This window comes from Gymnoscopelus microlampas, assembly GCF_963454915.1.
Source record: "Gymnoscopelus microlampas genome assembly, chromosome: 3".
Taxonomy (NCBI): domain Eukaryota; kingdom Metazoa; phylum Chordata; class Actinopteri; order Myctophiformes; family Myctophidae; genus Gymnoscopelus; species Gymnoscopelus microlampas.
In genome coordinates, this window is record NC_139940.1 from 12,815,494 (window position 1) to 12,830,006 (window position 14,513).

General features: G+C 42.1%; 1 protein-coding gene across 1 annotated transcript in view; it reads right to left on the bottom strand.

Annotated features, from left to right (window-relative positions):
• The window catches only part of vars1 (valyl-tRNA synthetase 1), a 38,742-nt gene extending 26,063 nt beyond the window's left edge, over positions 1–12,679 (bottom strand). Inside the window, exons 1-12 of the mRNA XM_084052490.1 lie at positions 12,605–12,679; positions 11,246–11,601; positions 10,567–10,710; positions 7,161–7,368; positions 5,303–5,418; positions 3,794–3,869; positions 3,232–3,332; positions 2,928–3,055; positions 2,216–2,380; positions 884–965; positions 224–343; positions 19–127 (exon numbers count right to left, since the gene is read on the bottom strand). Coding sequence (XP_083908616.1) covers positions 19–127; positions 224–343; positions 884–965; positions 2,216–2,380; positions 2,928–3,055; positions 3,232–3,332; positions 3,794–3,869; positions 5,303–5,418; positions 7,161–7,368; positions 10,567–10,710; positions 11,246–11,599 — 1,603 coding nt within the window. The 5' untranslated portion in view covers positions 11,600–11,601; positions 12,605–12,679. The remainder of the gene's footprint in view (positions 1–18; positions 128–223; positions 344–883; positions 966–2,215; positions 2,381–2,927; positions 3,056–3,231; positions 3,333–3,793; positions 3,870–5,302; positions 5,419–7,160; positions 7,369–10,566; positions 10,711–11,245; positions 11,602–12,604) is intronic.
• Between the last annotated feature and the right edge of the window lie 1,834 nt (positions 12,680–14,513).

A 14,513-nucleotide genomic window follows, 5' to 3' on the forward strand; every position in this document is an offset into this window, starting at 1 on the left:
GTTCTTGCAGTCACTCACCAGATCCATCTATCTTGTAGGAGAAGGAGACCAGCACTCCAAATTCCACTTTCTCCTTGTACCCAGGAACAGGCAGCAGAGTCCTGCCTGTCAACTCCCTCTTGTCCACCTGCAAGACACCCAGCACAGTGCCTTGGTCAAACACACTGCATATTACTGACAGAAAAGAGTTAACTAATATTAACATGACTGCACACACACATACCTCAATGTCAGAAATGGCAGAGTTGAGCGTGCAGGACCAGTTGACCAGCCTCTTGCTTCTGTAGATGACTCCCTCCTCATGCATACGGACGAACGCCTCCTGGACAGCGTAGGAAAGTTTCTACAGAGAGAGAGAGAGACAGCCATGAGAATTAAAATGTAGTCTTTTCTATCAGACGCTCTTATCCAGAGTTTCTTGCAAAGTAAGATCGAATTAAGCTGCATGAACTCTGTTCAACTAATAAGAAGGTGGTCGACCTATAGGCCATGACAAACTGAGCGTGTGTATTCACATTGGAAGCATCAAATTGTCTATATTCGGCTGTGTTATATACTGTCGATTGTTGCTTGGCATTTTGCATTGAGCCCGAGTCATCTTGTGTGAAAGTGTGAATTAAAACTAACAAATGCGTCCCGAGTGTTGAGAGTTTGCACTCAAAAAGGCGCTGGAAAACTCAGTCAGCCTAATGGATTGTTAAAAACCACCCTTTAAAGATGTGGCTCTCAACTGAAAGCTGAGATGACACAGCATGCACCTATCCATGCTATTTATCGGCGTCCCTGTGAAAACAGCGTGCATCCTATTTCGCAGGTGCCACCCCAATAGTTGAGAAACCATCTATTACTTTAAACAGCGGTAAACAAGGTGACAGATGCTCACATCGTCCATGGTGAAACAGGCTCTGTCCCAGTCCAGAGAGGAGCCCAGCTTCATCAGCTGGTGATAGATACGGTCTCCCTTTCTGAAACAGAAAGAAGTAAGGTTATGAGTACTATTCTAGGGCTGTCCGAAGAACAATTACCCCGGTTATGTGATGCATGCCGCTGTGTTGAGCTCATTGCTATCATTACTTATTTAATTTGCATACACTGTTTGATATGAAATGTAAGCTTAACATTAACACAATAATGATTATTTAGTTATCATCATTGACTTTCTTCCACCCTATGTTCAAACAAAACTTATTGACCATCACTTCAGCTTCAAAGGAGGGAGAGTGTTGACCTAGTTTCGAAGCCAAACATAACAGCTTATTTTTGCACATTTTGGCTTTGAGTCAGGCGACATGGGGCAGCCGGTGAATTTGGACAAGGCAATATGCCAGATTTGTGGGGAAAAGAATATCAGCTGCGATCACATTAAAGCAGTGCTATTTGACTGGCGGCCCGCGGGCCAAATCCGTCCCCTGGGGAGTTTTCTTATGGACCCATTCCAGATTCCAAAAGTAAAACAAATATTTTATTACTTTTTTGGTGCAAAGGTAGCTGTCCAGCTGCCATGTTCTAACCAATTTGCCTTACTGTTAAAAAAGGAGAAATAAATAGTGGCGTATAAAGTACTTGAAAGCAATACTTGAGTAAAACCAAGATTTCAGTGGCACTCAATATAAAAGAGCACAATAGATTAGTTGAGTGCAGCTCATCCATCTCCATCAATTTGTAGCTACTGTATTTCTGAGTTTTGAGAGGATGTTGTCCATCACATCAAAGAAAGAATTCTCCATCTGCAGCCATTAGCTCATATGTTTTAGTTTTGAGTGGATTTTGTCCATCTTCTCTTGGAGGTTTTACACAGAATGTTTCTTTTGTCCTAAATAGCATCTTGGCCTGAAATATGGTCTAACTCTCAACTAATGGTTCATGAAACACATTAGAGCTTGAGCCCTCATTAGCCGGGTGCTCAGACATAACCAAAATGCTAAAACCTTTCATTCATACGAACATGTAAGCACTTCACCTTGCCAGTGCACAGAAAATACTGAAATACCTATTTTCTTAATATCAAAATCAAAGCCTGTGCACTATAAAAGGACTGGCACAGACAATATCATATCAAACATCAAAATGCATGAATGCAGAATGAAGCACGGCCTACAGGTTGAGAATCACTGGTCTAAGTGATCACGGCACGCGTTAGCAATGACCCCACCATAACAGGATCTCTCAAACTACACGTTCCATCATACTCGCCCTCAAAAGGTTCTCCACTCACTCGTTCTTCCACTTCCAGACTTCCTGGATGAAGCCGTCTCTGCCCAGGTCATGGCGGGACATGCCTCGCTCTCTCATCAGCTTCTTCTCGACCACCACCTGGGTGGCGATGCCAGCGTGGTCACAGCCAGGATTCCACAGGGTGGTCTCCCCTCGCATCCTGTGCCTGCACGGGCACAGCAAACCACGCAGATTAATATTTGAGACGACCAAAGGGTTGAAAGTTCACCGCCAAAATATTAGTGCGTTCTACGATTAAGGATGCTGTGAGGCTCTGAGACGGAAACACATTCAAAGATAATTAGCGCATTAATGCAAAACACATTCAAGGATAATTAGCGCCTTAATGCTGAACCTTAACTTAAGTGTAAAAGTAAACTATGTTTGATTAAGTGCAATATAAATAAAGGTCATTATTCAAATATTGATAAATTACCTGTGTGGTAACTACTATACTGTATTGTTATTATCTTTTGACATTTCTAGATCATGACTGACAATAGCCACATTAGCCAGCTAGCCTGCAGTTTCATCTTATCTCTGGCAAAGTACAGCAGGTTGATGATGAAAGCCATGCAAAGATCAGGCAGCAACTACCTGAGGTAACCGGTTGAAAAGGACTGAAATCTCTCTCTCTCTCTCTCTCAGAGAAAGACATATTGAATTCAGACTATTACAATCAGATCAACTTCAGACCTTAAGTAGGCAATTACCATCTGGTCAAACAGTCCTGAATGGCGTTGGTGAGGGCATGACCCAGGTGGAGAGATCCGGTCACATTGGGCGGAGGGATACACATCATGAAGACACCTCGAGGGTTTGGCTCAGAAATATTCTTCCTCTGAAAAATATGGGTAGGGAAGTATTTTTTATTATACATTGTATGATGGTGTCATTTAAAATATGCGACGAGTTTTGCCCCCAAATCAGGGTGTAAGTGGTTCATGATGACTAGTACTTAACATGAAATGGATGTTCTATAGTGTTGATATGATGAGGTGAAACAGGCCAGCTTACCCCATACTCGGGCTTAAAGAATCCCTGTTTTTCCCACCAGGGGTACCAGGCAGCCTCCACATACTGCGGACTGTAAGCATCAGGAAGAGGGCTGACAACGTCTGACAAGAGGAAGACACAAGGGTTACACATTTACAGTTCATAGTATATCCCTTCACAAAGGCATTTTTCTTGCCTCTGCCAGTGACAGCCATGGCTGCAGGCACTATGCTTTGGGGTAGACCATCCATCCATCCCATTCTCCTGCCTGTGGCATTACAAAATGCCCACATGGACTCAAGGATGAAGAGAATTTGGTTGTCAATGGTTGGTTACGGTCACCGTGACCTCACAAAACACATGTCAGACAGTACATGGCAATTAAGTGTTTACCTTACTTATTGCCACAACTTTTATTAAATTCCTTTAAAGTATTCACTACATCCTGTATATTATAGGAGTCTGGACAGACATGGACGTAAACTGCAACTGGTTGGCGTGGTTATACAACCGCAATGCTGCATCACAATACAAGAGAAAAGGCACATTGCTGCATGCAACCATCTACACACAGAATAAGCACCTTTCTTCTCTCCGGGTGGGGTAGGGATGTTGTATGTGATCACTCCCAGTTCCTTCTTCTCAGGCTTGGCCTTTTTCTAATCAGAGGACAGTGGAATAAAACAGGTTTGCTTTGAAACTCTCAGTAAGTGAAACTGTTATTTCAAAAGCCTTGAAAGGATGCTTTGTTCATTAAGGTTAGGCCTTGGAATTTTTGCACCGCACATGAAAACAAGATTCCTGCATTTTTAACAACTCTCAACAAAACTGTTGCTTTCTTGTGTAATTCATTGTACCATTTGGGTTATCAGCAGCTCATGAAAACAAAACAATAACTCATTCTCAGATCTGTTGTTCAAGACAAATGGAGTGCACGTAAAGCCTCATTTCCCCCATTCGTGTTCTCCTCCTGTCTGTTCTGGGAGCCGTCATTATTGATGACTTGCAAGCTGCTAATGTGAATCTCCTGATGGTTATTCGTTCACATGGCACCGTTCCAGCGTTGCTGTTCATATTACCAGTCTACAGTAGGAAGCTATAGTGACCACTCTAGTGGAATAACACCTGCACGTGACCATGATGAACTACTGATGGGACCATTATGAAAATGAACAAAATTATAAATGCGTTAATGTTTGTTGTCAATCTTTATCGGCAATTGAACATAACTGATAATATCTGCACGCAATGAATTTTGTTTTGGTTAACCCATTGAGACCTGAAGCCGATTCTACATGTCTCCTAAATCTCAACAGTTTTCTGAAAAACGTATGTTTCTATATCAGTGGTGCTCAATCTTTTTCATGTCAAGGACCCCCAAAATTATATTTATTTGGCCGCGGACCCCCATCAAAATATTTTGCTCCAGGGACCCCCCAGAAGCAAAGATTTGAGTTAAAAAAGTTAGCTTTAAAAATAGAATATGTTCAAAGATTTTCACACATTTTCATGATTTTTCAAAAATAGCAGATATACAAGCTCGTAGCGTGGCAGCCGCGCTATGAGCTTGTATATCTGCTATTTTTGAATAGCACAAAGTGTAAAATAATGCTTTTTAGCTCAAATCTAAAAATTACACAGTTCCAGGTCTTATCCAACACTTATGTTATGATTGTTATTGTACTTGATATTTGCCAGTGTTACTGTAACAATGTTTTTACATTCATGTAACTGCACTTAGAACCTGTGTTCCACAGACTTGGACCTCCTCTCTATTCCCCAAACAAGCAAGCGAACCTTGGGGGACAGAGCCTTCAGTGTGTCTCTCCCAATAGAGATTTGCCATGCGCCAACACTGGACTCTTTTAAGGCTGCCTTGAAAGGACAACTATTCTCTCAGGCTTATGGGAAATAGTTGTTTGTTGTTTTGCTTGTGTGTCGGTTGTTCATTGTTTTGATGTAAAGCGTCCTTGGGTTCATGAAAGGCGCAATAAAATTCAAGTTAATTCAATTATTAGTAGTAGAGGTTTTTATACTTGTTGTGTTGCTGTACTTCTTTGATGTTTTTTAAGCAGCAGTCTTGTTTCTTTACCTCCGCCTGTGGCTGCTTCTTCTTGTCCTCCATCTCCTTCTGCTTCTGCTGGAACTTCTCCATCTTCTCTCTCCTCTTTGCGTCCTTTTTCAGCTGGGCTTCAGTCTTTGGTGGACCTGAAAGAAAGGGAACAGAACACACCAAAAATAAATCACAGCACAGTATTACACAAGCATAATACTCTCGTGCAAGAAATGGAAAATGTGAATAGTGTTAAAGGACTGCAAGAGATTTGGATGGAGTCTTAGACAGACTTGAACTAGACATTTAAGTGATCCAGTCAATCTACTGTCTGGAAAACAACAAAATCCTCAAGGCGCACAACAAAGTAAACATTTAGCCAACCATGAAGGGAAGGGTGATTCTCAACATTCCCCATGAAGCATTGCGCCTCTGACTAGCTGGCAGATGGGCAGCTGCCGTGTTTGTTCGCTGTTGTCTCTGCTGTACAATAGTTCCTTTTTGCTATTCTGGCTCAAATAAATATCCCTTGTTCCATTAAAACCTGAATAATGTTGTTCAATTCTACAGCAGTATGGTTGTCATTTACAGTGGCCAGTCTGTATCATTTTCTATTTGTTCCACCAAAAGCCAAACAGGAGTTGTACACTATCTATTACTGCGGGAACTCTGGTAATATAATTTTCAGCACATCAGCATTATTTGCGATTATAACTTTATCCCTTAAACAAGGGATAAAGTTCTCTGGCCTTATGGGTAAATGCTGACGAAGGCCAGAGACCCAAAACTTAGTTTGATTGTTTGTTTGGCCCTCTACTACCATGTATTATAGCATGGTAGCATGTATTATAACATGGTGGTTCTCAACCATGACCCCCCAAAATAATCATATTTTAACTGAGGACCCCCCAGAATAATCATATTTTAACAGGGGACTCCCCCCCCACCCTGACAAGCACTTGGAATTGTAGGAGTTGAGGCATTACATTTTGTTTGACTCGGTTCCACAGATGAAAATAGCAAATGTACAAGCTCACAACGCCTCGTGAGCTTGTAGATCTGCTATTTTCACAATTACTTGAGCAATGTTTGCCCAGCTTTTATACTATAGTTTGTTGATTACTTTTAATGCAATGGTCTTTTTTGGTATTAAAAAAGTCTTAAAAGTCCTTAAATTGCCACTTCACTGTCATCTGGGGACCCCCCGAAAATCGTGGAGTGGGGGTCCCGACCCACAGATTGAGAACCACTTTATTAGAAGAAGCCTTTTAAGCCATTAAGACCTGAGGCGATTCTTTTTTTTAAAAAACTAAATCCTAACAGTTTTTGGAAAAAAATATAACATTTCTTTTTTCAAGATTTTTCAAAAATAGCAGATCTACAAGCTCATAGCGCGGCACTCGGTGCCGCGCTATGAGCTTGTATATCTGCTATTTTTGAATAGCCAAAGAAATCTAAAGTGACACAAATGCGTTCCAGGTCTTAATGGGTTAAATTATTTTAAGTGTGAATGTTCCCCATTATGACAATACACATTATCAGCACCAACATCAACGGGTAGTTGCGAACGCGGAAGGAGACGCGGAAGGAGGCGCGGAAGGAGGCGCAAAGCCGCGCCTCCGCCCAAGTGGAGCCTACTATGAAACTCTGCTCGGCTTGTGGCTCTGTCTGTGTGTGCACTGCCTGTGTGCACTGCCTGCACTGCCTGTGTGCAACCGACAGAGTGCGCCAGAGTGCAGCTACAGTCAAAACACACACACACAAGTCCGTAAATACACAATATTTTCGAGCTGCGTTCGCTTCCAGCGTTCGCGCGTCTTACTTGTGTACTGTACTGTATATCACCTACACCTACACACACTACTAGCCACATCAATAGTGCAAGTGCCTTAGTTACCATTGACAGTAGCATCTTCAGTAGAATCAGCAGCAGGACAGGCATTAGCAGCAGCAGCAACAGCAGTATTGCTCTTGGGTGTAACTGGCACCATCTTCTCACACAGACTAATCTTTCCCAAGACCTTGACAAACTGAGGCTGGTTGACGCAGGTCAGGAACCACCGGGTGACGTTACAGAGGACCTTTCTGTCTGGAGGCTCCAAAGCCTAACACACAAAACAAGGACAAAATAATTTTCTCAGTAACAGTTTCAATAGAGTGAGAAATCAACATCTAGGCAGAGCTACAGGTTTTAACAGCAATAAGAAGACACACAAACCATGACTGTACAGTGAGCAACATTAAAACTAAACTGGAGAACATATGACCCTGGAAACATAGTTATCCTCCTCCTTTGCAGAGTTGTAAAACAGTCTAGTCTTCCCCAAATCATTACGGGGACAGAGCTCTGCTCTGTACACGTATTGTTATTGGCAGTATTCTGTCACTTCTTCTTCTTCTTCTTCTTCTTCTTCTTCTGCCACTTTTCGCAGTTCTGGCTGAACCGCGCTGTCGCTTTTTACGAAACTCGGCCATATGGTAGATGGTCATGAAAAACGATCAAAAAATAATTCTCACAATCTTTCGTCCAAAGGTGGCGCTATAGCACTCAATTGAAAATGCCAACTTTGACCAGGTACAACTCATGCCCTGTTTGACCTTCAGCCATGAAACTTGGATACACATATGCGTCTCCTCATGCTGAACAACTTTCACACTCTGACTTTTGACCTCTGACCTTTAGATCTCCCACCATTTTGAATTATATGAAAAACAGTCATTGGCTCCTAACTTCTGCATTTTTTCACTTATGGAAAATCCGTTGGAAATTTTTGTAGAAAGTGGTCCAAAGTTCAAGTGTGAAACGTTTCGTGTAGATTGCTCAAAAATCCCAGGAGGAGATAGATTTTAACTATTACAGTTTTATGAAGATTATTCATCTGTGCCTAAAACATACATGCAGACTCACATTTCTTTGAAACTTTGCAGAAATGTACAGGGTCATTCCAAATATCACTGAAACCAATCTTACTCCAATTGGCCAAAAGGGGGCGCTATAGCAATTTTTTTAAAGGGCAGACTTTAAACAGGCATAAGTCATGCCTCGTTTGGCCGAAAGTCGTGAAACTTGCTTACACATGTGCCTTGACTCATGAGGAACACACGTATCGATTTGACCATTAAGCTCCGCCCTTAGATTTTCCGCAATTTTGAGCAGTTTGAAAAATACTTGTTTTTGCCAGTTCTGGCTTAACCGTGCATACGCTTTTTACGAAACTCGGCCATATGGTAGATGCTCATGAAAAACTACCAAGAAATAATTCTCACACTCATTCGTCAAAGGGTGGCGCTATAGCACTCAATTGAAAGTGCCAACTTTGAACAGGTACAACTCATGCCCTGTTTGACCTACAACCATGAAACTTCGATACACACATGCGTCTCTTCATGCCCGACAACTTTCGTGGTCTGACTTTTGACCTCTGACCTTTAGATCGCCCACCATTTTGAATTATATGAAAAACAGTCATTGGCTCCTAACTTCTGCATTTTTTCACTTATGGAAAATCCGTTGGAAATTTTTGTAGGCAGTGGTCCAAAGTTCATGTGTAAAATGTTTCGTGCAGATTGCTCAAAAATCCCAGGAGGAGATAGATTTTAACTATTACAGTTTTATGAAAATTATTCATCTGTGCCTAAAACATACATGCAGACTCACATTTCTTTGAAACTTGGCAGAAATGTACAGGGTCATTCCAAATATCACTGAAACCAATCTCACTCCAATTGGCCAAAAGGGGGCGCTATAGCAATTTTTTGAAAAGGCAGACTTTAAACAGGCATAAGTCATGCCTCGTTTGGCCGAAAGTCGTGAAACTTGCTTACACATGTGCCTTGACTCATGAGGAACACATCTATCGCTTTGACCAGTAAGCTCCGCCCTTAGATTGTCCGCAATTTTGAGCAGTTTGAAAAACACTTAAACCCAGGATTTTTCAGCTATTTGCGTGAAACTGTATCATCTGTGTGATCTCCTTTTTCACAGTTACTTATCTGTTGGGCCAATGGCGTCTCCCTTAAATGAAGGCCTCACAATCTCAGGGTCGCCAGTTCAAGCCTCACTTGATGCAGACTTAATTTAAGTTGAATTGCAAACAACATGACTGTATCATTGAATACATGTGCAACTGTTAAAGGTAATGATTAAATGCTTCTTGGAGAGAGTATGTTTTTGCAATGTATGACAAACTTCATTGTGAAAATAACCGATCTACAATCTCAAAACTTTTCAGATAGCAACATGTTTCTGAGCTTGTAGATCGGCTGCTTTCACTGGTTCACTTTTATCTTCAACAGATGACCTCAGCCTGGACAAAGCTATAGCCCTATAGGTAGTGTCTCAGCCTGTGAATCCAAAGGTCGAGAGTTTGATTCCTGTCAATGGCAATAGGTTGAGATGTCAATGGGTGAGGTTTTTCACCTGGGATTGCCCCCCTGCGTCCTATATATGACCACCTCAGCTGGGTTGGGCTGAAAAGAATATTTGCCTGTTGGAATCATTTGCTTTGTCTCAATTTCAATCTATTCCCTTTCCATGTCTTATTGTGCTATTATTGCACTTTGCTTTTTGTCTGTCTGTCTGTGGGTGGGTCATTCCACTTTTCAATTGCATTGCACAAAACATAACTGCATCAAATAATGCATGTGCAATTGTTAAAGATAACATGAAATGCTAATTTGAGAGTATTTCATGTTAAAGATAACATGAAATGCTTATTCAAAAGTATTGTTGTCAAAACTCTCTCTCTCTTCAATCTATTCCGTTTCCATGTCTCTCTCTCTCTCTATTCACTGGCCCCGTATTATCGCTGCTTGCAGCTATATTTTTTACTTGTATTGGACACCTTTGTGGCTGGGTTTTGACACTCCAGTATTCAACATGCATCTACATGTACCAAAACAGGCAATACTCATGTTTATACATGGGATGGAGTAAAAAAGATTAAAATGGCAACGTTAGTTAATGACTATCTACTCTGACCGTTTGTAAATGATCTCATAGAGCGCTCCATGATGTCAAAACCAGAACATATTTACAAACGCACCCAAGGACGTGTCATTCTGACGGCACTGACATTGTTCATTGGCAAATATTTACTTTTGAGATATAAACACGATTTTGAGCAAGTTACAGGCTTTAGCAGGTATTCCATTATATGGTGCCGTTTGTATGAATTGAAGAACACTTATTGTTCTGCAAATGTAATGGACATAATGCAACTAAGAAAAACTGTAATATGAATCCTTGTTATGATGAGCATATTTTCTTCGCTGTAGAACCCTGCCAAGTGAAAGTGACTTACATATTTGAAGGGCAGGAGGACTGCCATGGCTACAGCCATGTCAGCCAGGGTGATGCTCTCTCCCACCAGGAAAGTTCTGGGTTCCAGGGCCTGGTCTAGAACCTTCAGAACACGCATCATCTCTGCCCGAGAAGTCTGCTGGAGCTGAGATTTGTATTAGTTACATTCCAGATTGTTATTCTTAAATCTTGGTCCTCCTAATTATTATACATTTTATTCTGTACTATTATACAGTATACAGCGTATACAATATGTAGACCCCAATATGTATACAGTGTGTGTGTGCGTTCATGTACAATCATAATATAAAGTGAACACAGATATCAAGTAGCATCTCAACGTACAGTAGAATGAAATCCATGGCTATTAACCGTTCACTGTTATGTACTACTGCACCTCTGCTCTATCACCAAAAGGATTTGTCTGCAAATAATTTAATAAAATCAATAAATCCTGTTTCGACTGCTGTCAGCAGCTGGGTGAGAGATACGAGAGCTTTGACCTAAAATAGATTTGGTGCAGTGGTTCAACATTCAAGAGGGAACTGCTGACAGCTGTCAGTGTCAACAGCAGGACCAATGCGGAACACATTGTGAATGAGCACCTTCATAATGGCTACCATCGTCACATATTAAACTGGTGCAGAAGTAAGAGGCAGGCTCCTTGATCTCACTCTCACCTTCTTATCTATTCCAAGCATCCCCATCAGTGGAAACACCACAGCGCAGGACACTGGCGTGAGTTCATTGTCTGCGAAGCTGAGCCACTGCCACACCTGGCTCTGCTGCTTGTTGTCCAGCCCAGACATTTTCCCCTGAGAGGCCAAGTACCAGGCCACAGCACTGGACCCGCACAGGACACAGCCGCCTTCCCCAGCGCTCAGCACCAGGGCGGGTCTGGAACGGGCATTTAGGGAAGCTGGGGGGTCTTCTGTGACCGTGCGGGGACGAGGGGAGGTGCAGAATTCTGCACTTATAAGAGCTAGAAGACTCCTGAAGTCATCAGGGTGCGGAGACACATAGAGAGACGCCATCCCTGGTGGAGACAGATAGATATCATTTGACTGATTGAATACGTTATTAACAGTTGGCAAATAGCACAGTGGTACGATTATACAATGGTGCTAAAAGGATAACACAAAAAGCCCTAGGGGCTTGTTTCCATTGTGGTCCTGTGTATTCAATTCAACGAGACATTTTAAGACATTAATATACAATACATTATACAAGACATCATCAACACTAGTAGCAATAAAACTTATATGTACAGTAAACAAACCATCAGTGGGTGGTGGTGAGTGCCTTGGTGGGCGTGTATGGCATGCATGCATGTGTCAGCCATCAACTGCCACCATTAATGTAAAGCAGTGGTTTTCAACCTTTTTCGTGTCAAGGACCCCCAAATTGACACATATTATTAGCCCACGGACCGCCATTTAAGAAGATATGCCAGGGACTCAACCATTTCGATTTCTTGGGGGTCCCAATCTACACTGCGTCATCATCATTAGTGTTCATTTAACTCTGAGAGTGGAGTTACAGACGCATAAGGGTCAATTTGGTTCCTAACTATTCATTTGGCTGGGGATCCCCTGGAACCCCCTCAAGGACCACTGGTGGTTCCCGGACCACTGGTTGAGAACCACTGATGTAAAGTAACAGATCCACAACCACAACAGATGTCTGACAAATAGGATGCTGATGCTGATTTTAGTGGGTGTGGCAAAATATGCACTTTGCTCGTGGTAGCAGATTATAGCCACTTATGCGACATTTATAGCTGGTTTATCTGGCACCTGTCAGTGATGTAAGAGAATAGATGTAAGCCGACCAAAGCCATGCGAAACAGACTAGTCTACAGTAGCTACTGTAGCTTAGCTACACGCTACAAAACTTTTAACGTTACTTGTTTGCAGGAACTTGCGGCTCTCTCACGCCGTTTTATTCAAAGTAGTATTTCAAGTAAACCGAAATGACAACATGAATAAAACACGACGTTAGCGCGAACTAATTGTGAGAAGAAGTTGGTCGTACGGTACCTGTGAATGAATCAGTAAGAGACGTCAGCTTATGTTAGCCACGGAGACGCACATGAGCCGCTGTATGACGCAATGGACCAAGCGTTGTTGTTCCGGGGTTTTCTTCTTCTTTAGCCTTGTAGGCGGGTGACTTCTAATGTAAAGGTTTATTACCGCCACCTACTGGGATAATGGGATGTGTACGATGTGTGTGTGTGTGTGTGTGTGTGTGTGTGTGTGTGTGTGTGTGTGTGTGTGTGTGTGTGTGTGTGTGTGTGTGTGTGTGTGTGTGTGTGTGTGTGTGTGTGTGTGCGTGTGCGTGTGTGTGTGTGAGAGAGAGGGCATTTTTCATCCCCCAAAATAATGCCCAAGCCCATGTTAATTAATATGTACTGTATTTGGCCGAGGACCCCCATCTGAAAACATGGGTACAAGATTTGTTGAAAATAGCAGATCTACATACTGTACACGCTCACAACGCTTCAAATTCATGCATTGTGAGCTTGTAGATCGGCTATTTTCAAATTGCAGATCTAGGTCTTTTTGGTAGGGTTAAAGAGGTTAAACTGATTTTTATGCTATATTAGCCTGTAATTAATTTAGCTGGGGATCCCCTGGAGCCTCCTCAATGCAAGGACAAGGACCCGTGGGAGCCCAGGACCCCACTTTGAGAACAACTACTCTAGAGCTACACAAAAGTATTCCTCGTCTTTCCCCCCCAAAAAAACATAGATAGTGCAGTGCTGCCACTCACTGGCTCCGCCTGTAATATACTCTGTAGATTAATTTGCTTAAATTCCCATTTCTCTCAGATAGGCTCTATTCACAGCAGCCATATTATGAAGACATTCACAGGTGTTACCAATGATACTAATGAAGGCTCTGTTCCATTCTGGTCAAACAGAGTTAGGGTGCTGATATTGTGCATGTTGGCTCACTGGAAACACTCTGTTACACCAGTGGGTCTACAGTTGGGGTCCAGGGACCCTCATGGGCTTCCAAATGGCCCCTTACAGGTGTGTAACTCTGAGAGTGTACAAATGGAACCAAATGGACCCGTAAGGGTCCTCTCCGAGTTATGGGGGTCGTGGAAACCACTGTGCTAGACTAAATGGAACAGAGCCTTCATTAGTATCATTGGTAACACCTGTGAAGGAAGTGATAATATGGCTGCTGTGCATAAAGCCTATTATCTTTCAAGTCGACCTCGATAGCTATTACACTGCACTGACATATGATCTGCAGCTCTGCAAGTCCTGACATGATGTGTAACCTCTGCTCCAAGAGGTACACATGTATTAGTATGTATTTATGCTGGCAGGATGTCAATTATGTTGTGTTATTTTAGAAAAGATGTTTGTTATATAAGAGACCATTTGTGTCTGTTAATGTGTGTTCACAACAGTACTGTCAACTGGGCAGCTGTGTTAAACCCTGCCCAAGACTCACCTGCCAACTCCTGGTCTATGAAGCAGGGAGTAAGGCTTATAACATAACATTACTTTTCCCACATTTCTTGCATGAAGGATTAAGGATTTGACACCATAGTGGATTGACAAGTGCTTTTTAATTTCCATGTGGATTTAAGGGATTCACTGGTTGATTGGATTGCCTTAAGTTGTGGAAGTACTATGTGGGCTGTTAAGAAGTGACATTTTCCCTCTTACCGGTTAAGAGTTAGGGTAATACTTACTGTACCCCAACTGCTACATAGGCTGTTGAACATTGGTTTGGAATTCATTATTTTTCTTTTTGGTTTTTCGTTCGTGGAATGTGGATACTGAGTTTGGATTCTATGGGCAGTCAGGACATTATTATTGGAGTACTGGCCATTTGGTTGTTAACCTGTTAAGAACCTGTTTTGTTTATGAATTGATTTTTGTAGTGAAGTATTATAACTGGTTTATAACATTTATCTGCCTGTCGAGCT